The sequence below is a fragment of the Podospora pseudoanserina genome, chromosome 5 (assembly GCF_035222485.1).
Source record: "Podospora pseudoanserina strain CBS 124.78 chromosome 5, whole genome shotgun sequence".
In the NCBI taxonomy this organism is placed as follows: domain Eukaryota; kingdom Fungi; phylum Ascomycota; class Sordariomycetes; order Sordariales; family Podosporaceae; genus Podospora; species Podospora pseudoanserina.
Genome location: NC_085924.1, coordinates 1,018,145 through 1,038,981, shown reverse-complemented (window position 1 = coordinate 1,038,981; position 20,837 = coordinate 1,018,145). Strand labels below are relative to the sequence as shown.

Below are 20,837 nucleotides of genomic sequence, written 5' to 3'. Positions count from 1 at the left end.
GCATGACGCGTTACTCGCATCTTGCAAAAAGGTATTCTCCCAATCTTATCCCTACTGGAAAGACAGAAATAACGATTCTGGCTTCTCCGGTTTTGATCGTTCAACCTGGAGAAACACCAAGTCCAACAGTGATTACTACAACCTTCTTAGCACCTAGACATCATCGAAACAGTGATACCTTTCCCACATCATGTCGCAATCACAACGAGACGTTTTCCTCTATAGGCGACCCATCAGTAGCTTTGCCAAAATCCCCCTCCTCAACAAATGGCGCAAAGCTACCATCAACCATTGGACAGTTTGCGTGAGCGACACATGCTACGAAGTCGCCGCCACACCCGACGATCCAAGCGGACTATCGCACAACCTGCGCATCAAGCCCAAGTCGGAATGGATCGAGGAAATGCAAAAGAAAGCGCTTGAATATGAGCCTATTAATTTGGGTGAATGCAAGACGACATGGCCGGATGACAAGATTGAAGAATGCGGCAAGTGTACCTGACCCCGTCTCCTTACTGGTACCTATTGCTCATCGATTTTCACCCATTCTTAGCAAACGATATATGGAAGGAGCTTTTTGAAAAGACATACCAAAACTTTTTATGGAACTGCCAAGAATTTGCCCTCTGGCACCTGCGGTGCATAGTAGACAATTTGAGCGAAAAGGAGATCTCGGATCGCTGGGAGAGCTGGAATCCGGATGCTATGATACCGGCAATCCTGATGGGTGGAGGGCCCGGTTTTGCGGCAGGTATGGCGACGGGTGCGGCGGCAGGTACAGCGGTTGTAGATATGGCTGTCACCGGAGGCGTCATCACATTGACGGTAGGAGCGGCTGCTTTGGGATCATATCTTCAGGGTAAACACAAAAGGCATAAAAATGGCAAGGAGTTGGTGAAAAGGTGGCATGCCAGAATGAATACCAGGCCCAGAAGCTCATGGCGCCGCCTGTGGGATGCATTCTGATTGGCGGCAATGGTAAAGGTATGCAAAAGGGTGTGGTCGTTCGCAACGAAATCCTATGTAGCCTTTGTTTCCTCAAGCCCTTGTTTTCCCACTCCTCCCACCACCCTTGGGGAAACCGTGGCCAATGGTTTGATACAACGCAACTTCATCATTTTTGCCCCTTGACCTACGGACAGGAAGGGTCAGACACTTGACGTTGGGGTATAGGGCACCCAAGCCTTCAATTTCACGCGCCGAAATCAGCAAACTGGCGACGGCCTTGAACATGTCATTATATCGCCTGTTTTGAAAGCATAAGGACTCCATGTTTGGAAACACCGTTCCATGATGGTTCTCCCCTACAAATGAGGCGATTGACCAATCCTATACGCGTACCTGTAATTGCTTGATGCTTGGATGAGCGCGAATGAAGTGCTTGACTTGGGCATGGTTACTTCGGCCTCGAGCTAGTAGAGACAAGTCCACCACGAGCGTTGTCAGGGAAGGTAAACGAAGTTTTTCGGACAATTCAATCCTCTGTTCATTCGGGGGCCAATTGAGCTCGAGAGTCTTCAGAGCGCTAAGATCCAGTAGTTGACAGATTTCAACTGGTCCAGAGTCGAGAGAAGACCTAACAGTGAGCCACTTTATGGGCAGAGGAGGGGGCCGTCGATTTCCATTGCCGAGTTTCCCTACCAGCTGAACTCCGCTTCTGGATGAGCCGAGTATGAAGAGCGGTGTGCATACACGAAAATCTCGCCCAGATTTGGGGCAAGTCCTTCGGTCTGCAATATTTGTTTTGTGTCCTGGTACTTGCCATCATCCATGATGTGCAATACCACATTTGTCATGAGGTCGGTGGTGTATTTGACGCTGACCAAAAACACGCCATAGAGGCAGGGAGATCGGATGATATTGTATTCGTGAGGATCCATAACGGGCGCTGTGGGAGTTGGGTCATATTCGTATGGACCATTATATCCAGCGCATACGCCTTGATCTACGTGATATTAGGCATGCATGACAGCTTCCAGCATCCGCAGCCGAAAAGTGTGATGGTAAAGCCGTGTTACACGGCGTGGTATCGTACTCTTATTTTCGATGGCGTGCAGCAGACAGTGTGGAAGCTCCTCGGCCGCCTTGTATATGAGGTCAGTGAGTCCTGGTAACTGGCTGATGGAGTTGGCCAAAGGACCCCAGTTCTAATCCCACCGATCAGAGCTCTGCCAGGAATGAGGCGGTACGTCTTGTCGGCGCGATCGCCAGAGAGAAATAGGGCTTTGAAAGCCGTCATCGAATCCATCCGAGGGACCTCGCCCAAAATATATCCTTGGGAGCGGATTATCAGCCAAGTTCCAGTCAACAACAGTTGAACCAATGAGCACAAGGACATGGACATGACGGAAGCCGTCATTCTGGCCTAGGAACTGGGAGCAATCTTGGATCAGTTTCTCAAAACCTTCAGTCGTAACAATCAAGGTCAGAATGCTGAGTGGACACGTATTGGCAACCGCCCGAAAATGTCGGTTGGTCTACGAGAGGGATACCAGACTATCCCGATGCTCCTCGTTCAAGATTTCGCAGATACGGGTCTGCAGCTCAGTGGGGAGTTTTGCAAGAGCCATTATGAAGGACAAGCTGGTCGTGGAAGGTCGTCCTGTTCCTCTTGTTGAGGATGAAGTAGGCAGCCAGAAGTTGCTTATGGGGATATTAACGCGCTGGTGCAGGGAATATCAAACGATGTCGTGGGCCGGGATAGAAGAAATGAGAGGGAGTGTCCGTCAATGAAAACAGTGTGGGAATATTTAACAAAAGAAAACCTTGTGTTGTGCGCGAACCAAAACCGCAAGCCCCGTTTACCCACCTTAGCCAAATTTTAACTCTCATAGACGCCATTCAGAGCTTATCAGCCACAACATCGAAGAGGCAATAATAATAATCGTATGCAGTTCCACGATTTATAGCTACTCAACCCTCACAACCACCTTCCCAAAGTGCGACCCACCGGCGAGATACTTCATCGCCTCAGCCGCCTCCTCAAACCCAAACACACGGTCCACCACCGGCCTGATCTGATGCTTCTCGTAAAACCGACACATCTCCTCAAACCTATCCCTTGGACCGTTGATGATCCCCTTCAGCGTGACCGTCCTCCGCAGCGCCAGAAGATTCAAATTAACCCTTGCCTCACCAGCCTTATCCTCCCGCCCAGACACATACCCGATGCACGAGATCAATCCCCCAAACGCAACGCAGTCAAGAGACTTGTACAGCGTCCCAGCACCCCCCGTCTCAAGAATAACATCCACCCCTTTATCGCCCGTGATCTTCATAACCTCTTTTTCCCAGTCCGGACTCGTCCGATAGTTGATAACGTAATCCGCCCCAAGAGCCTTGGCCTTTTCAAGTTTCTCATCAGACGACGAGGTGATGATAGCTAACATCTCATCAGTAAACTCTATCCTCCCTCAACATTTTGCACATCAAACTCACTTTTCATGCCCCCAGCCCTCGCAATCTGCAAACCCGCCACACTAACCCCCCCAGTCCCCTGCAGCAAAACCGTCTCTCCCTCCCCCTTCCTAACCCCCATCCCATGAATCGCCATCCAAGCCGTCACCCCCGCAATAGGCAGACAACTCGCCTCCTCATCCGTCAAATACCCCGGCGCCCTCACCAGCCCCTCGCTCTCAAAAACTCTGTAACCTTGCAAGCACCCATCCAACGGCTTCCCTAACCCAGTAGCCAAGTGCTCAGGGTAAACCTGACCGGTGAGATGGGACTGCAAAAACGTCGAGACAACCCTATCACCTGCCTTCCAGGGGCTGTTGTCGTCGCCGACAGAGACGACAGTCCCGCACATGTCTGACACAGGAACTAAGGGTTTCTTGGGAGTGCCGGGTTTGTCGTAGTAGTTGTATAGCCCGTTCACGACCTCGGTGTCGCGGTAGTTGAGCGAGACAGCCGAGATTTTCACCAGCACTTCACCCTTGGCGGGGGTGGGCATAGGGATTGTTTCTTTGGTGAGGTTTTCGATGCCATCTTGGTTGGTGACCCAGCGGGTGACTTGGTTGGTGGCCATGGTTGAATATGTTGCTGCTGTTGTGTCGTTGGGCTTCTTCTTGTCACGGTGGAGTGATGTAATGCAAGTAATGAAGCCTAACCCGGGAGGAACAATCGGTTTATGTAGTTCTCGATCATCCCAGGCTCCATTTCCATGCATCATGCCAAGTCTGTCCACTTCACCAATCCTCGTCGATGATTACGTAGCTGACTTTTGGGCGAGTGGAACCAGATCATGTAACCAACACCATTGGTCAGCGATCGGGAACAAGGTATTCGGGGACTATCTCATTGTGACGGCGCTACGTTAGCCCGACAGTATGGCACAATTCCAGCTCCGAGTAAAGGGATTATCACTTAACAACAGCAGTCGTAGTTTGATCTACCTATCCAAGCCAGGAAAAGCACGTCCAAGGTTCTTTTGTACAACATGTCCCACTACCACACACTCCTCCGCAGATCAACCGAACCTAATCCCACTGTTAGGATCCCATGTCCCCCTCACAGGCCCCGAAGAGCTCCCACCACCCTGCTGCTGACCCTGTCCTGGACTACCCCCCGAGCCACCTGCACCTGCCTCAGAGAACTTGATGCCCATATTCGGCATCCAAGCCCCTTGCATCGAAGCAATAGGTGGCATCGGCTTAGGCTGCTGCTGTGGCACATTATCCGCCCAGCTCTGAATCTGCGCCTCAACAGGAGGACTGTGAACACCAGGCGCCCTAACAGGCTGCCGTTGCGGCGACTGCATGTAGTACGACGAGGGAGCCGGGGACTGGTACGCTTGCGGCGGAGGCGACTGGGGCTGGTTGGATCGCATACTAAGCGATGCTAGCGGTGGCATCGAGAGTTCACTGGAAGAGCTTGTCAGTAATAGTTCTTGAACGGTCAGGAGGGAAGAAAGGGCAACATACTCCTCCAACATCCTCGCCTCCTGTCTCCTTTCGTTCACCCAGCTGCGCGCCTGGTTGCGGAATTGCTCAACAATACGACTGAGGTCATTGTAGAACTTCCGCCCAACCTCGATATTACTAACAATCTCCTTGTACTTGTAGTAAGCATTATCCAATCTCTGCAGGGCCTTTTCCCGCTCCCGATTGCCGCTCTCGCCAATAACTTTCTTCTGCGACTCAAAGTCACGGTTAGCCCGCTGGATCTCGCTCATAATCTTCTCCTGATCGGCCTGTTCCTTCTCGAGAGCCTCAAGTTCAGACTCATAAAGACTGTCCAGGCGCTTGTCAAAGAAGTCCTCAAAGTGAGCTGGCACGATGGGAGTGTTGGGGTATGTCCTTTCAAGACGCGCCGCCTCAGCCATGATGTCGCCCTTAATGTCATCGGCCCGGCTCCTGGCACGAAGAGACTCGATCCGCTTCCTCCTCCTTGACTCCAGCCGTAATACGTCGTTGTATACTCCCCGCAGCCGTCCTATGGCTGGTTTGAGGAGTTCCGGGATCTCGGTTCTGCGACTGTTGGGGATGTAGTCCATCATACCACGGTCTGGGCCGGCGAGGATGGCGAGGGTTTCCTTGACCGCAGCAAACTTCTCTCGAACCACAGCATCACTAGACGTACTCGAAGCAAAGTATCCGTCGATGTCACCTGCTTGGTTCCACAGCTTGGCCCCACCGTCATGACTGGAGTCAGCCCTCGACTCGGGCCTTGCCCACCTTTGTGTGCCATATTTGAGCCTCAAGGCGTGGTCTTCTTCTTCCTCGGCGGCCAGAAGAGCCTTCCCTTCTTCAAACACAGCCTTGTCACTGGCGCAAAGCTTCTCGACATCGGCGAAACCACGCTGCAGTTTGTTCAGCGCATCGGCTTGTCGAATCTCCTCGGCGTGCTGCACAAGGGTACCGGGTAAACCAAGCGGCTTCTCAAGAGCCTGCAATGACCCGGGCAAGTTTAAACTCGAAAGAATCTCGTGGAGCCTGTCTGTCATGGTTTCCAACTCGGCGATGATGTTGTTGTTGACAAGGCGATCTCTTCGCTCCTCATAGATGGACACAGCGACATGAACCGAGAACGGCACAAGTTTGGTGAACAGGGCAGGTCCAAATTCGGCATGATCCCCGAAATATTCGAAAGGCTTTGCGACCTGCGATGGAACACTCGCTACCGCCATGTTAGCACGCTCGAGGATCTTGAGCTCAGGTTTTGGCGGCACGATTTGCAGGTAGATGATGTCGTTGTCCTTTTCGGCCCTTTTCAAGTCCTCTTCAACGCGCTTCTTGAGGCCATGGAGATCGTCAACGACAGCCTTGCTAATGTAGCCGCCTTTGCACTCCTTAAGACCTTCAGTGACGCAGTTGACAGCGTCTTTCAGTCGAGCTACCTCCTCGCCGTATCGTTTCTTCTCCAAGCAATCACGAGCAGCGCGGTACTGGGCAGCGGCGGCAAAGTGGTGGTGCTTGGCGCTCATGTGGTGGATCCAGGCAGAGCTGATGGCTTCACTCTGCATGGCTGCCTCCACTGCCAAGTTGTAGAGGTCAGACACGCGAGCAGCCAGCTTGGCGATGGAAGCATCCTTGTATTGGTCCATGACGGCCTTCTGCCAGAAACACTCTTGACTTTGGGCAAGGAAGAGCTGAGTCAATGCTTCCAACGTGGCCTCGTCCATATCGTCTGGTGGGTTGGCCATGCGCAATTCAGGGAGGACTTCCTTCTTCATATGGGATAGCACGCCGGCGGCCTGAGAGAAGAAGCTCGCAGCAGTCTTCAGCCCCTTGGTGTCACTTCGGTTCGACGATATCGCCAGTTGTGAATACAGAGCAGCGAGGTTGTAGAGAATGTTCAGGAGCTCGTATTGGAGATTGTTCTGTACGAGGGGGTGCTCGGTGTGGTAGCCCAGGGCCGGGTACCATGTAAAGTCGACGCCAATCTGGCCAAGAAAATAAATAATCAGAAATGCGTGGCCAAGGGAGGGATATCGTTGCACCCACATCAATTGGGAATTTCCCGCTCATCCAAACCAGTTGGGCGGCATAAGTTTGGAGTTTCCTGATACCGGTCGAGTGGGGTTCGCGCGTATTGACGGCATCGCGGCGGAGGGAGTCAATGACCTCGAGGTCATGACGGAACATGTCCGGGTGTTGGTCATACTTCTTGGAGATGTACTGTCGAAGCGAGGAGGAGAGTGAGAGTTGTACGGACTTTCGGAAGGGGAGCGACAGGATGTTGTTGCTGCCCCGCTGTCAGCCTGATGTCAATAACAAGTACCACGACAGTTGACTCACGTTGTCATGTTGACAGAATCCGTCTCGAGCAACCGCGCGAGACACTGTTCACTCTGCTGCAAAACTGAACGCGTGGTCCCGAAGCCGAGCAGTCCGTGTGTCTTCACCAGGTACGCGCGCAAGATGACATCAGGCGGGCTGTTGCACCAAATCTGTGTTTGGCGGGGTCATTTTGGAAGTGGTGATTGGGCACCAGAGAGGCAGCTGGGGCCAGCTGGTGGTGGCCTGGCGGGGCTCTCGGGGAGGCAGGGGTTCCAGGCTGTTCTTCCCGCTGAAACTGCTCCCGATCTCGGGATGCAACCTTCTCGATGCCGACTGGGAACACCAACGCAATGCCCTGCTTGCAATTGGTGGCTTCCGTCTTCGCCTGCGATCCGCCAAAACCACAGGGCTCAAGGACGGCCAATCCAGCCTGAAACGCCATTTCCAGCTTACGGAGTATCTTCCTGTGGTATGCTCAGTAGCGCGAGCCTCTTCCATGTTCGGGAACACAAAGGAACGCCATCGCTACACAAGGACGCCGTTTTGTTCTAAGCCCCACCCGCTTGGGGGTGGAATCATAATCCAACGTCTTCCATATCAGTCAACTTTTGCGGTGGTGGGCAACAACTTTTCAGACCAACCAGATGCAGCTCCAGTTGGCGTTTATCATGTCTCTGCCCCGTGGAACCCTCGGCCCGGCCTGGCTGGCCTTGTAGAGATTCCACGTCTGCTGGCTCTGGTGAACGGCTTGATTTCGATGTCTACTCGTTGGTCGAATGAATGGGCCAGGCGATGGGCATATCAAGATTGTCTCAACCTCCAGAAGGCCACGTAGCTGCATCATTGACTGCTGACGATGCTCTGCAGGACATTCAGAAGCTGAAAGTGAGAGGTCAACAACTTTCTCACGGCGTGGAACCGACACTTAATACTTTACAGACAGATCCTCGGTTTTTGATGCGAGTCTCGGTCCCGACTTCAAAGCTGCCGTATCACAGCTCGCCCTTCCTTCTTAAAGCACATAAGAAGGGTGATCAACATAGCAGACGCGGCGAAACACGCGTCTTGGATCCCGGCATCCCTTGCGTGCAGCAATCTGCTTGACCAGAATCAGCTCCCGACCTGGTTTCTTTTCCAGTGGGTTGGAGTCAACCCGTTCCGATCCGAAGAAGCGCCGTCTAGTATGTTCCGCGCGAAGCCACGACACATCGATGCCGATCCCAACCCAGGCCAGACGAGGCTCAGGGTCTGAGAGCTAAGGTACTGCCGTGATCATCGATGGAACCGAGATACCAAGTCCAAATCACGTGCTGAGCAAGGCAACATCACACGACAGAACTCTTGATGATTCTAGTCTTTCGTACCCTTTTGCGAGAAGACACAAACTCTAGTCCGATGCTGACAATGGTGGTTCTGTGTGGCCTACACACGGCATCTGGTTTGCAATGTTCCGATCCTGGTGTCTAAGATGGCAGCAGTGGTGCGACAGCGATCACAGCAGCTGTGGAGATGGTCTCACAATGATGCAGCCTTCAGCCTTTGTCACTATCAGACCAACCGAAAAGCCGCCGGCAACTCTTTCCCACCGCCGGCGGGCTACTCACGTCAAAAAGCAATATGCTTCCTCGCCAGTGTGGTGAGGGCAGCACCGGTATTGCTGTTACTCTCGGGTCCGGAGTGAGCAGAATTATCCGAGTTTACGTGCAAAGCCATCAATGGCAGTGACGGCTCCATCCAGTCGTTTATTCAGACACAGGCACCAGATTCGATGCAACAAAAGTCGGAGGATTGTTGTCCCAAGAATCTGGTCGCCAACGCGCTCCCGTCTGACATGTTCTGCCTGGCCCATTGAAGAATGGTGTGGCTCTTCATTCGCTTGTCAAGCGATGCTGTGGCGGACATCCCCAAATAATGTCCTGTCACCATCTCCTCCACACACATGTGCCCAGCACCACCCCCTGCCAGTTTCCGGCCTTGTGGTGAGACAGAATTTTAACGGAAATGGAACCCACTGCATTCTGCCGTACTGGCATTGTAGCACTAATTGAGACGGCCACCTGCGCACAAACACACCGCATTGTTCGACGATTCGCGCTGACAGGGCGGCTGCGGCGTTACGGTAGTGACATTACTAATATCGTCCAGATAGTCAACGGCTTTCTCACCTCCATCGCCCTCTTTTACTCCAACAGGATATGATGAGGCACAGTCCTTGATAGCTGGATCCTGGACCTCTTATTGGTGCCTCCCCGGCCGCTGTTGGTAGCGTACCAGGAAAGGGAATCCGGGTACAGGAGGGAATTTTGGTTTGTGGGGAGCGGGAAGTTCGTGCATCATGATCCTGAACGATGGGAACAAGGCAATTATTCTGCACATTTTCAAGCCGGTCTTGACTATTCTTGGGGCGCGAGCCTCTCCTTCGGAACGGATGTAAGTGGGCTAGACAGTGCAACATTTCCTGGTAGATAATAGGCTGAATCGCACATCTGTCTCCTAGGCACTTTGAGATAATATACTCCCCGAATAAGACCTAATTACGGCGCGGCAGAGCTACGGCCACATGCTCACCTCTGAAGCCCGCGGAATCCCACAGACCAGGATACGCACCAACAGCCTGTTCAAGATGCCCGCCGCCATCGCCCACTCTACGGACTCTCTCCACTGTCTGATCCAAACACGCAGCCGGAAGCGGTTGGGCCACCGAGCTTCCTGCGATAGTTTGGCAGCTCTGGCGCCATATCGGCTGTGGTCCTGGGAAGCGAGATGTACGACGTTTCCGGGTGACAGACTTGACTTAATAGGGCAATGTCTCACACAGCAACGGACCGCCCTGTCTTCGGATCCCGGAAGGGAAAGAGCATTGGTATGAGACAGATATAACTTCCATCCGCCCATCCCACCTGCCCTGGCTTCCGTTGCTCTTGGCTCTTGCCTTTCAGAAAGGCGGAAAGCGCCCAGATCCTGTCAACCCCCCGCCCTTCTCAGCCCTGAGGTCGTTGAAGAGTCAGCGAAAGAGCAAAAGGGAAAGGACACATTCATCGTTGACCTTGACCCCTGGTTGATCTTGCACCTTGTTTCTGCAAATCATCGAACCATTCCACAGACACCTTCTCACCTTCCTTCCCGTGGATATCTGGAGAGGCAGCCAAGCCAAGATGGAGGGCCTCACGCTCATCTTGCTCTATCTCGCCATCCCCAGTCTGGTCTACTCGGCCATCCAGCAGATCCTGTCATGGAAGAAGAAGAAGTCGGTCACCACGGTGGCCAAGTTCCCCGGTCCTAAGCAGTATCCTTTTGTAGGCCGTATTCATGACCTCCCCCGGTTTTCCATGTGGTTGAAGTTCAAGGAGTGGGCCGACGAACATGGACCTATTTTCCAGACCAGGGCAGTGGATCAGACGTTCATCATCGTGTCGGACGAGAAGATTGCGGAGGAGCTGTTGGTTAAGAGAGGGCACATCTACTCCGGTCGGCCTCAGATTCGATCTCTCATCAACCACAAGGAAGGAGTTGGATACTCTGCTTTGATGGACCGTCATGGTAAGACTTCTCTCTCACTGCTCCCATCGAATGCCACGAACTAATCTGTCGTCTTCAGACACATGGAAGACGCAGCGTAAGTGGGCACACGCCGCTATGGCCGAAGCATACAAGCACCACTTTTACGGCCACTGCGAAAAGGAAATGAAACGCTACCTCGGCCTTCTCCTCATCGACCCCGCCCGATTTCTCGACTACACGCGTGAGTACTGCGGCCGTGTCATGTCCCGACTCGCCTGGGATGACGCTACTCAGGGAAAGGCCAACGGTGATAGCGCCGACACCACCCTCCACTGCATGAGCGTCTCAGGTCCCATCACCAACACCGTCACGCCGCTCTGGCACCTGCCCTCGTTCATGAACCCATGGTACAACTTTGAGATCAAGCGCGAGAAGGAACAGCGGGCCTGGTGGCTTAATAACTTCCGTCTGGCCAAGGACAGGATGCTCAAGGGCACGCTCCCTAACGACACGTGGGCCTACCGGTATTTTGAGCAATTGAAGAGGGAAGGGAACGAGAGTCTGGATCAGGAAGAGGAGCAGGAGATATTTGCAAGCTGCATGATTGGGTTTGTGAACCTAGTCGGTGTAGTGACGATTAGTGGACCGCTAAAGTTTTTCTTAATGGCTATGGCGCTGCATCCGGAGTGGCAGAGGAAGGCACAGGAGGAGATTGACCGGGTCTGCGGGGACAGGATGCCGACTATGAAAGACTTTCCTGACTTGCCGACTGTGAGGGCGTGTTTGAAGGAGACGGTGAGGTGGAGGTCGGGGGTTCCGCTTGGTGTTCCTCATCAGGCTGAGCGGGATGATGTTTTTAGGGGGGTTCCCATCAAGAAGGGGACTATTATTCTCGCTTGCGAGTGGTATGTATCTTTCTCGTGGATCCATCTTCACATGAAATTGCTAACAATCTGGCACAGGAGCCTCAACCGCGTCCCCGAAAAGTACCCCGACGGCGACAACTTCCGCCCCGAGCGCTGGCTCGAGCCCGGGTGGCCCACGTATCAAGAACCTCTTACCAGGTACCCCAACTTCCGCGAGGGTCAGGCCATGCACAGCTTTGGCTGGGGTCGACGCACCTGCCTCGGGCAGAATATTGTCGATGACGAGATGTTTGTCTTTGGAGCTTCGTATCTCTGGGCGTTCAAATCTGGTCCCAAGATTTGCCCGCGCACGGGAGTACCAGTGCCAATTGACACGCAGGCGACAAACAGCCATGTTATTTTGGAGCCGTTGCCGTATCATTTGAGCTTCAAGGTGAGGAGTGAGGAGAGGGCGAGGCTGATCTTGTCGAATTATCAGGAGGTTATGGGGGAGTTGAAGGTGTAGTGGGGGAGGTGCAGAAATAGGAGAGCAATGGAACAGAGCACACATTGGCAATAGAGTGTATGTAATTTTTGCTTTGGTCAGGAAGGGCGAAGGGTGAATGCTGGGTCATGTAGCCGTCAATATCTTTGTGGGGGAAGGCTGGATTACTACTACCATTTTTTAGTCTTTGTTTCTTTTTGTTACCAGTATCATTATTAGCTAGGGCACTGTTTTTACTCGGGAGAAAAAGGTTTCAAGAATTTTGCGAAGAAATGAAATGTATGAAGAAAGAAGTGAGGTTGAGAACATGGTGTGGTGATCCGGAGTCAGGGGCCCGGATCAACAATTGTGTGGTTACAGTGGCGCCTTTTGGCATGTTGCACAGCAGATTCTGGCCAGGAAACCCCCCCTCTTTGTGGAAGAAACAGAAACACTTTTCTGGACCTGCCTGCCTTGTGATGAACGGGCATTATGCTAGGTTTGACTATGGACAATGTACAATAACTAAGGCAGAGAAAGGCTTGCACTGAAAACAATGCAGCAAATTGTGAGCTTACTGTAGCGTCTGGCATGATTTTTCGGTATTAACGCCACTTTGGCACCGGGCACAATGGAACAATTAGGTTTTTGGGGGAGGTTTGATTGGTGTTGCAGTCGGTAGTTGGGCAGCTCACTTCGGGGGGAATAGGGGGTTGTAGGTTTGGTAATCCCGGCCGGAGATGTAATATTGTTTGTGAGGGGGGAGGGGTGGGAGTCAGGTTGGTGGCTTACTGCTCGGAGGTAATCAGTCGAGTTACACCAGGGCGCCACGCCGGGAGTGCGGCTACATGGTTTGATTTACGACCACCGCTAAGCTGGCTCACATTGAAGTGTGTTTTGGCTCTGGGGGTGCAACTAGGTAGGTAGGTTCCGGTTAGGGACAGCTGCCTAGTGTGGTTTAACTTCAGGGTTATTTGATAACACATGGGAAGCGGAAGATAACAGAATATAGAGTAGTATCCAAACCGGACCTTGGCAAGTTGGCTCCCACGGGCTGCCCCAACTACGCGACATGATACATCCGGCCCGCGCATGCAAAAACATAGTGTTCAACCGGCAAAATATACCTCGTGCGTGTAAGCGAGGCAAGGCCGGAGAAGGGAACGGGGTGCCTGATCCATGGCGTTGGGATTGACTTGTTGCCGTGTTTGAGAGCCGCCGCGGGTTGAGCCATTATGGGGTGATGGCGGGCAGCCTTTGGGTGTGGGTGACGATTTAGGGGCTGTGTCGACTGGATGCTCGAAAGGGAAGGCAGTTCGTGGGTTGATGCATCTGGAGGAGTAGGTGGACGGAAAGACGGGCCGTCGTATGTTGGAGTATTTGCAACAGAAGATAATCTCTGGTAACGTCTTGGATTTGATTGTGGTTAGGCCGGTGGTTGCCTTTCCCAACTTGTAAACACAAGAAAAAGGGGCAGCGCAAGGCCGGCAATAGCCATTGTTGACCACACTGCGCAAGTAATGCCGGTGCCATGTTGTGGTGTAGGTAAGCCATGGATAAGTTCTTTGTCTTGAAGTGGACAATTCTCGCACTTATAACATGCCGGAAACAAGTGTGTCGTCAGAGTCTGCCACTTTGTGGGGGCCCGAGATTCTGTGGAATGGGTGGCAACAAAGAAAGTCGAACCAGGCACCATAAGGTGATCTTTGAACAGGAGGGATAATCCAACGGATATCTTCAACCACGTAAACCTCGTCCAAAATAGAATCACTTCATTCAGGAACACTTTCCACGGGCCATCACACCTTTGACCCAACGACAAGATCCCCAGAATGCTCTAAGCCCGCGAGCCACACAGTACACAACAGCCCGAGACTCCCCCATGATCCCCCATCATGACGGGAAAACAACCAGCACGACCCCTCCCATTCACGCCGCTCTCGGAGCTGTACCCTGATAGCGAACCACCAAGCAAGAAGCCAAGAGTTGACACCACACAGTATACAAGGTCGAATCGAAGGGCTCGGGCTTTCCCCAGAATACAACCGCCAACAACCACATCGCAAAGCTCCTCACGGTCGCTTTCATCAAATGCTGACACCGATGATCCAATCGATGTACCATGGTGGGATCCCAAAGTCACGGAGAGCTCTGCGTCCTCCAGCGGCAGGGCCTCTGTTGAACAGACGACGACTCGGTCCATCAAAGGCCGTCCCAAACCATCGAAAAAGTATAAATCAGCTCGTAAGACGTCACGGATTGGTCAGGATAGTCCCACAGAGGAAGAAAGAATTGATTATCATGATCCGAAGATGAGCGAGGATTTCCTTCCATTTGGTCCACCATGGCCACCAAACGAGACAAGAGACAGGGGGGAAAGCCCACCGAAGCCAAAGGATAAGGCGGACCGAGGAAACGTAATCTCTGCAATCTCGCCCATGCAGAGTATGATCAAGATGATAGCTGCAGGCGACTACATTCCGTTTTCTCCAGACAGCCCTATAGTAATTAGACAGCAGCAGGAAGTTTTCCCGCCAGGGCCACGACGTTCCTCTGTCGTCCCCTTAAACCTGAGAACTCGAATAGGGAATCAGAGCCCCTTCGAGTTTGATCAGGTAAATGATCCGCCGCCAACAGTCGCTGCAGAAGCGCAGACGGAGACATACCAGGCAGTGGAGGAGGTGTCGATTCCAAACCTTGGTGCTGAACGTCCGCAAACTGAAGTAGACTCGACACTATGGAGCCCGGTCTTATCGGGGGTCAGAGAAGAGCGAAAGGATGGAAACCGGGTATGGCCGGCAAGAAAAGGAGGGATTTACTGCGATACGTGCTTTCGTGACGAGTGCATCCGGTGGATTCGAGCTCGGGACAAAGCCCTGAGTGTATCTCGATTGCTCGGGGCTGATGGGGAGCCAGAGGGCATGAATCCCATCGAGTCTGTCATATTCCCGGATCAGATAAAACACCGTGCCAACAAGCTGTTTCGTCGCACTCCACTTAACGTTCTCGGTCTCGCTCTGCTTCGATATTTGGCCCAAACGCGTGTTGAGGCTCTGGGAGAGGACACGCAGGATGAGGTGACTGGGACACTGGACTCTTTGCGTCAAGACATTCGTCTGTCGAAAGGCCGGTTAAAGCGACTTGAGAGGCAGTGCCGGACTTTGGTGGAGACTTGCGTGGTTTCCGAATCCGACCAAAATAAGATCATTCCAGAAGGCGTTGTGTGGCTGTGGGAGTTTGACGCTCTGTTGCAGGATGTGAATAAGAGGTCGTCGAATGAAACACCCCTGGACATGTCTTTTGCGACAACTTTAACAAACAGAGCCCATGAGGCAGCGATCGATGAATTGTGGAACATGGCTGTTGCGCATATCAATGTGAAGGACTCAATGGGTCATCGGACGAAGACTGAATTGCTGAGGTTGATTGGAACAGCCATGGCCCAGGCAGCGACGAAGTCTGAACAAGAGAATCGAGGTAGAGCAGGAGAACCACTCCCATGTCAATACTGTGCCCAGTCAGAGTCTGTTAACTCCAGAACCACTCGGAACTCAAATGTTCGAGCTGTCAAAGTAAAACCGTGGATAGAACCACTGGTCTGGTCAGGCGAGATGAGTGAGGAGACTGCATCGAGTGCCAGTGCCGAAGAGTTCTTTCGTCTTGTCGAGTCGAGAGGCGCGGTGATGGCGGAGGTATCAGGCATCAAATTTCTGGTGGACTCGACCGGCGGCAAAAGGCGGATTGTGCTGGTGGAAATGGCGAGTGTGCTTGATGACATGTGGAAGGAGCGGCAGGAAGACAAGAGATTTAGCTCAATCCCTGCTATTGCTGCCAATGGAAGAGAGTCGTTACGATGGAGATCTGCAAACCCGCCATATATGTAAAAAAAAAAAACCCAAAAAAAAAACAAAAAAAATAGAGAAAAGAATATCTATTGCTGTTTCACAAGAGCATGAGGAAGACCGACCTTTCAGTTGCTGATAAGATCCCGTTCGATGATTGGCTGATCGCTTGCCTCTTGGCGTTCCTGGCTCTGACTTCACGACTTTAACTTTTCGATCAAACATGCCACAGAGCATCCCAAAGAAATCGTGCATTGGACCTCCCATAACTCCCAATTCTCAAATTAGACTACTTTTATTTTGATTCATTTACGTGCGCGGCTGCAATCCCTGACTCGGTAAACTCGGCCATGGCGGCATTCCCTGGCTCCCTGGCAACTCCGGCATCATGCCCCATGGAGGCACTTGCGCACCTGAAGTCGCACTCCTCGGTGGACTTGGCAGGTTTTTGAGGTGCTCCAAGTGAATATCATCATCTCTTAAAGGCCTTGAGGGCACCGGGGGCAGCGATGGGGCGACGAGCCTTCCGAACGGCCGCCCCTCAGGATCCAAATCACCGCGCCATTGCTGTTGAACCACGGCTTGGAAGTTGTCCTCCAATCTGTTCGAGTCGCTATACACCCCTGTTTGGCTCCAAGAAGACTTCCCAAACATGAAAGCGACCAACTTCATCAGGTACAAAATTCCAAGTGTCATGAAAAAGGTATATCCCATGCCCGCAGAGACATCGGCGAGCTGGTAGCCCACACGTTGCGCAGTGCTGTACTCGGGGTGCGGGATGGTCGAATGACCATCAAGGCCAATTGTTGTTGAGCTAGGAGAGGTCAGTATCAAGGTGAGCATCTCGGAAGGCAGATGCTTACTCGACAAAAAGAGCAGTGAGAACCATGCCGACAACACCGCCGCCGGCATGCACGGCAAAGATTTGCAAAGGGTCATGTCGAAGGAATATTTCGGCTTCTTTTTTCAGGAAGTTGACGCAAAGGGCACCAACAACACCAAACACTGGAGCGCTCCAGACGGGAACCTGAACATATTAGACACAGGGCACACTTGAAGCGTTAGGCGAACTCACATAACCCGCTGCCGGCGTGATCGCCACCAGTCCTGCAATGGCACCATCGCAAAAGAAGAATACCGAAATACGATCGAAGGCTTGTCTTGCCATAGCACGATTTCTGGCAGCTTCGTCCCGGGGATCGCCACCTTCCAGCTCAACATCGGTTTCCGGCACGCCCTTCATCAGCCAAATCCAGAGCATCCCGGTGACACCGCCAGCACAAGCCGAGACATGGGTGGCAGTCCATGCCGAGACCGCCCGCAAATTTCCACCCAAAGCGGAACCGCCATTGAAGCCAGCCCAACCAAACCAGAGAAATGCCGTTCCAAGCACAACGAAGTTGATATTGTACGGGAAGCTTTCCACGCCCTGTTCTGATAGCTCCTCGTTTGGCGCGTCCTCTCCTTCCGGGACTCTGAGGTGTCCACATGTAAACAACAAGATGACAATTCTCAGGATGCTCCACACACCATACGCGAGATGTTGAACTCGTCGCCAAACCTTGTGGCCAGCGTCGATGAGGAAGTCGAGCAGGTTGCCCCTCGATTCAATGGAGCAAAAGACAGCAAAAGCAGCCACCGTCGTTCCGCTGACGATATGGACCGGCGTTCCACCAGCAAAGTCCAAACTCCCAAGTTCCCTCAGCCACCCCTTGCTGCTCCATGTCCATCTCGCAACAGGGTCATAGACAAGTAACGACCAAAGACTGATGAAGATGATGAAGCGCCTCGGCCGTGTTCGGTGCATGGTTCCACCACAGACCACGGCGGCGGTGAATGCAGCAAACATACCCTCATATAACGCAAACACCAGCTCTGGAATAACGGCAGACTCGTCGGGTCCATCTCCCACCACAACAGGCCGCCCTGCCACATCTCGCAGTCCACCAGCTCGGTTCTCTCCGCCCCACCAGTTCGACGGCAGCATGGAGTCGGTGAAGGTGACAAGATAGCCCCAGAGTGCCCACTGAAGGCCAACGAAAGCCGCCGTGATCAGAGGAAGTCGAAATAGTGTTAACGCGAATGAACGATTGCCAAGGCCGGAATATATGAGAGATAGGGATGGTATCATGATAAAGACCAAGGCTGATGAGATCATAATCCAGACAAGGTCGAATCCCTATGGACAAGGTGTCAGAACTGAGCCGAACTGCTGGGAATGGGCATCTAGATTACCTGGTAGTACTTCTCGGGATGCCGAAGCACGTCGGCATAGTCGACGGCGGAGGCCGGAGCCGCTGTCGCCATGGCCGAAAGCTCTGCGACTGTGACTGTCACCATCTCTCAGCACCGGGACCTTCAGCGTGTTGAGGAGAGGAAATGGCGACGGGCCGCGGGCAGCATTTGGACTTTGGACGCCCTCTTTGTTGGATACATAAGTCGCGGGCAGATCCGACAGGGCATTCTGTAAGCTGGACTGTGCCGTCATCCTTCTCGGGGTCAGCTCTCGGCGCTATTCTAGAAGCGGTTCCTGGAATCGTCTGGAGAAGTCGTGCAGGCCGGGGGACATGCGAGCTGCGGCGCGGGCGCGGTCTAGCAGCGGCACAGTGCTCAATATACTGCGGCGCGACCAGGGTAGCGTCCAACGACAGCCGCCGGCGTTATCTTTGACGCTGTCGGCGTCTGTTGAAGGAAGGACAAATGCCATTCTTATCTGTGACACGGTGTTTACCAAGTTACAACCCCCGTGCCGAGCCATACGCCCGCCGCAGACGCGGGGCTGGATGCCAACTGGGGCATGATTGCCAACCTGGAGTTTGGGTCGTTGGACACCCATGTGCGACAGTGGTTGCACACAACGGCCACAGCAATGAAAAGCTTGTACAGCTGCCTCTCTGGGGACTCAAAAGGCACAAAGCATTGGAATGGCAATATCCCTCCGTTCTCTTCGAAGCTTCTGTCCCTTTTGCGCCGGCTCCTCCGCCCCGCCTGATGCAGGGGTCACTTGACGCTGAGGCCGGGTATGACCCTCATTCAGCGATCGACCTGGCGCAGGCCCTCTCTGGAACCTTTTTGATCCCTTCAAACTCGCCCGCGATGGCTTCTTCACCTAGCTTTTGGCCTCCGTCCCCAGCAGAGACAGACAGGATATCGCAGGCGTCTGGGTCACCAGGCCCGAACAAAGGAGAACCGACATTCTCCAACACTAGCGGGTGGCCCATGAATGCTGGCAACACCCACTCAGGTAGCTCTCTTGTCCACACTCACTGCTTCAGAGTGGTCTGCTGATCTTAGCCAGGTGCAGTCCCCATGCTGCAAGACGCCAGCCAACCGCCCCCAGATCCCGTTTGCCAGAGCATCCGCATTTGCCCTCCCAACAAAGGAGATGGGTCAAATGGTATCACACCCGACTGGTCACCAGAGCGGGTGAACATTCTCTGTTCTCTTTCCCCTTTGATCAGGACAAGAGTGGAAGAGTTGCGTCTTCACCCCGAGTTGTGGTGGACGCCCGTAGTAGGCGATGGCATCGACGAAGCCACGGCTATCCGTGTCCTCGACCTCGTTGGCCCGGGCACCGCCGGCCGAAAGCAACGAGTATCTCTCCTCTCACAGGAATGCAATGTCATGTGGGCATTCCAGATCAACCCTACCCTATTCCCAGCAAGCCTCACCTGGCAAGCTGTCGACGACGACGGCCAACTAGCTGCGTCCAGGGCCGTCGTTCGCAAAGCAGCTCGACGATCTTATGCGAGTCTCTCCTCGTCCTCATCCAGTCCCAAATTCTCCTGGCAAACAGAGCCGGGATCACGCTCTCGATTGACCTCGCTCCAGCTGGCAAACATTGCCCTTGTATTGGAATGGGAGGAAGCATTCAAGCGAGAGATTAGGACTGTGATATGGGACTGGACAGGACAAACACAAGCTGTCCTCGCGACACCGGTGGGATGTCTACAAGCACATGGGCCGCGCGGGCTTGATGGTATTCCTCTCTTCATCCCTTCCTCCACGTCGCCGCAACTAACACCCTTACCAGCCCAACGGAGGATAGAAAAGGAAAAGGTCCTCACTCACATGCGGGACTATCTCGAACGGCAGAAGAACACCAACAAAACCAGCGTCAAGCGCATCTACAAGGACCTCGAGCTCCAAAACATGAAGCTCGAGGCGAGCAGTTTCTTACACCCCAGTATTTACAGCATGTTACGGGAGATTGAAGGGGCGATTCTCAAGGAGAAGAGGCCTGGGAATGGGGCCAGCGCGGTGAGTCAGTTGAAGACTGTGAACCCTAACAGACCGACCACGCCGGGGCTGCTGGGCAAGATCAAGGAGATGGAGCACAGTGTCGAGAATATGATGTCGGGGGGGAAGGGGCATAGGAAGTTTGTGCAGGCTATGTTGGGCCATGTGCAGGAGTTTGTGGCTACGCAGCAGGAGATACTGGCGGGGGAGATGTGGAAGTGGAGGGTAGGGGAGGTGAGGAGGTGGAGTTTGCAGTGAGGTCAATTTGGCTGAGTTCTTGTTGTTTTTTTTTGCACATGATAATACCCCTGATTCAACGATGTTTTTTTTCTTTTTGCTTTACTTGGTTGAATGGGTCAAGAATGTGATTGTTCTGAAGTCGCTTTGAATACTGTGGTAACGCAGCAGTACGACACTCTCCAACAGGTGCGTTGACGGCGATGTTGTTTGCGTCTCGCAGGTTGGCACACTGAGTAGACTCCTCGGATCACACTCCGGTAGTGAAATAAATGAGAACAATTACCACGAGAAATGATGTTGTTCGGAATCAGCGGATGCAACGATCTTATCATTTGTCTACGCCGCTGGTGACCGTTGAAGGTGAGATGAGCCCTAATTGCGGAGCATGACGACCTACCCAGGATTCGCGCGTGCGGATGTGTTTTCCGGGCCCCAGACAGAACTAGGGTCTTGACATACGCGAGGT

General features: G+C 53.1%; 8 protein-coding genes across 8 annotated transcripts; 5 read left to right on the top strand and 3 right to left on the bottom strand.

The window, feature by feature from the left end:
- Positions 1–190: 190 nt before the first annotated feature.
- Positions 191–878, top strand: QC764_0075810 (uncharacterized protein; the record flags this gene model as incomplete). Its single annotated transcript, XM_062940706.1, has 3 exons — positions 191–494; positions 554–825; positions 873–878. The coding sequence occupies 3 exons, from the start codon at positions 191–193 to the stop codon at positions 876–878; spliced, it is 582 nt and encodes a 193-aa protein (XP_062798696.1).
- Positions 879–2,324: 1,446 nt separating this feature from the next.
- Positions 2,325–4,171, bottom strand: QC764_0075800 (uncharacterized protein; the record flags this gene model as incomplete). Its single annotated transcript, XM_062940705.1, has 2 exons — positions 2,325–3,382; positions 3,439–4,171. 2 exons carry the CDS (start codon positions 4,169–4,171, stop codon positions 2,910–2,912), a joined length of 1,206 nt encoding a protein of 401 aa, XP_062798695.1. The 3' UTR covers positions 2,325–2,909.
- A 297-nt stretch (positions 4,172–4,468) lies between these two features.
- On the bottom strand, positions 4,469–8,088 carry RIM20 (pH-response regulator protein palA/rim20; the record flags this gene model as incomplete). The annotated part of the gene is made up of 3 exons (XM_062947281.1): positions 7,239–8,088; positions 4,923–7,185; positions 4,469–4,862 (listed from the first exon to the last, which is right to left on the bottom strand). Exons 2-3 carry the CDS (start codon positions 6,944–6,946, stop codon positions 4,469–4,471), a joined length of 2,418 nt encoding a protein of 805 aa, XP_062798694.1. The 5' UTR covers positions 6,947–7,185; positions 7,239–8,088.
- Positions 7,561–12,361, top strand: QC764_500140 (uncharacterized protein). The gene is made up of 4 exons (XM_062947282.1): positions 7,561–8,105; positions 8,164–10,760; positions 10,819–11,626; positions 11,684–12,361. Exons 2-4 carry the CDS (start codon positions 10,376–10,378, stop codon positions 12,090–12,092), a joined length of 1,602 nt encoding a protein of 533 aa, XP_062798693.1. The 5' UTR covers positions 7,561–8,105; positions 8,164–10,375; the 3' UTR covers positions 12,093–12,361.
- A 1,584-nt stretch (positions 12,362–13,945) lies between these two features.
- QC764_500150 (uncharacterized protein) lies at positions 13,946–15,934 on the top strand (the record flags this gene model as incomplete). The annotated part of the gene is made up of 1 exon (XM_062947283.1): positions 13,946–15,934. One exon carries the CDS (start codon positions 13,946–13,948, stop codon positions 15,932–15,934), a length of 1,989 nt encoding a protein of 662 aa, XP_062798692.1.
- Positions 15,935–16,067: 133 nt separating this feature from the next.
- QC764_0075750 (uncharacterized protein) lies at positions 16,068–18,618 on the bottom strand. Its single transcript, XM_062940703.1, has 4 exons — positions 18,128–18,618; positions 16,968–18,071; positions 16,756–16,919; positions 16,068–16,706 (listed from the first exon to the last, which is right to left on the bottom strand). Exons 1-4 carry the CDS (start codon positions 18,230–18,232, stop codon positions 16,202–16,204), a joined length of 1,878 nt encoding a protein of 625 aa, XP_062798690.1. The 5' UTR covers positions 18,233–18,618; the 3' UTR covers positions 16,068–16,201.
- Positions 16,545–16,949, top strand: QC764_0075760 (uncharacterized protein; the record flags this gene model as incomplete). The annotated part of the gene is made up of 2 exons (XM_062940704.1): positions 16,545–16,595; positions 16,767–16,949. The coding sequence occupies 2 exons, from the start codon at positions 16,545–16,547 to the stop codon at positions 16,947–16,949; spliced, it is 234 nt and encodes a 77-aa protein (XP_062798691.1).
- A 583-nt stretch (positions 18,619–19,201) lies between the features above and the next one.
- QC764_500165 (uncharacterized protein) lies at positions 19,202–20,389 on the top strand (the record flags this gene model as incomplete). The annotated part of the gene is made up of 2 exons (XM_062947284.1): positions 19,202–19,871; positions 19,926–20,389. The coding sequence occupies 2 exons, from the start codon at positions 19,202–19,204 to the stop codon at positions 20,387–20,389; spliced, it is 1,134 nt and encodes a 377-aa protein (XP_062798689.1).
- Between the last annotated feature and the right edge of the window lie 448 nt (positions 20,390–20,837).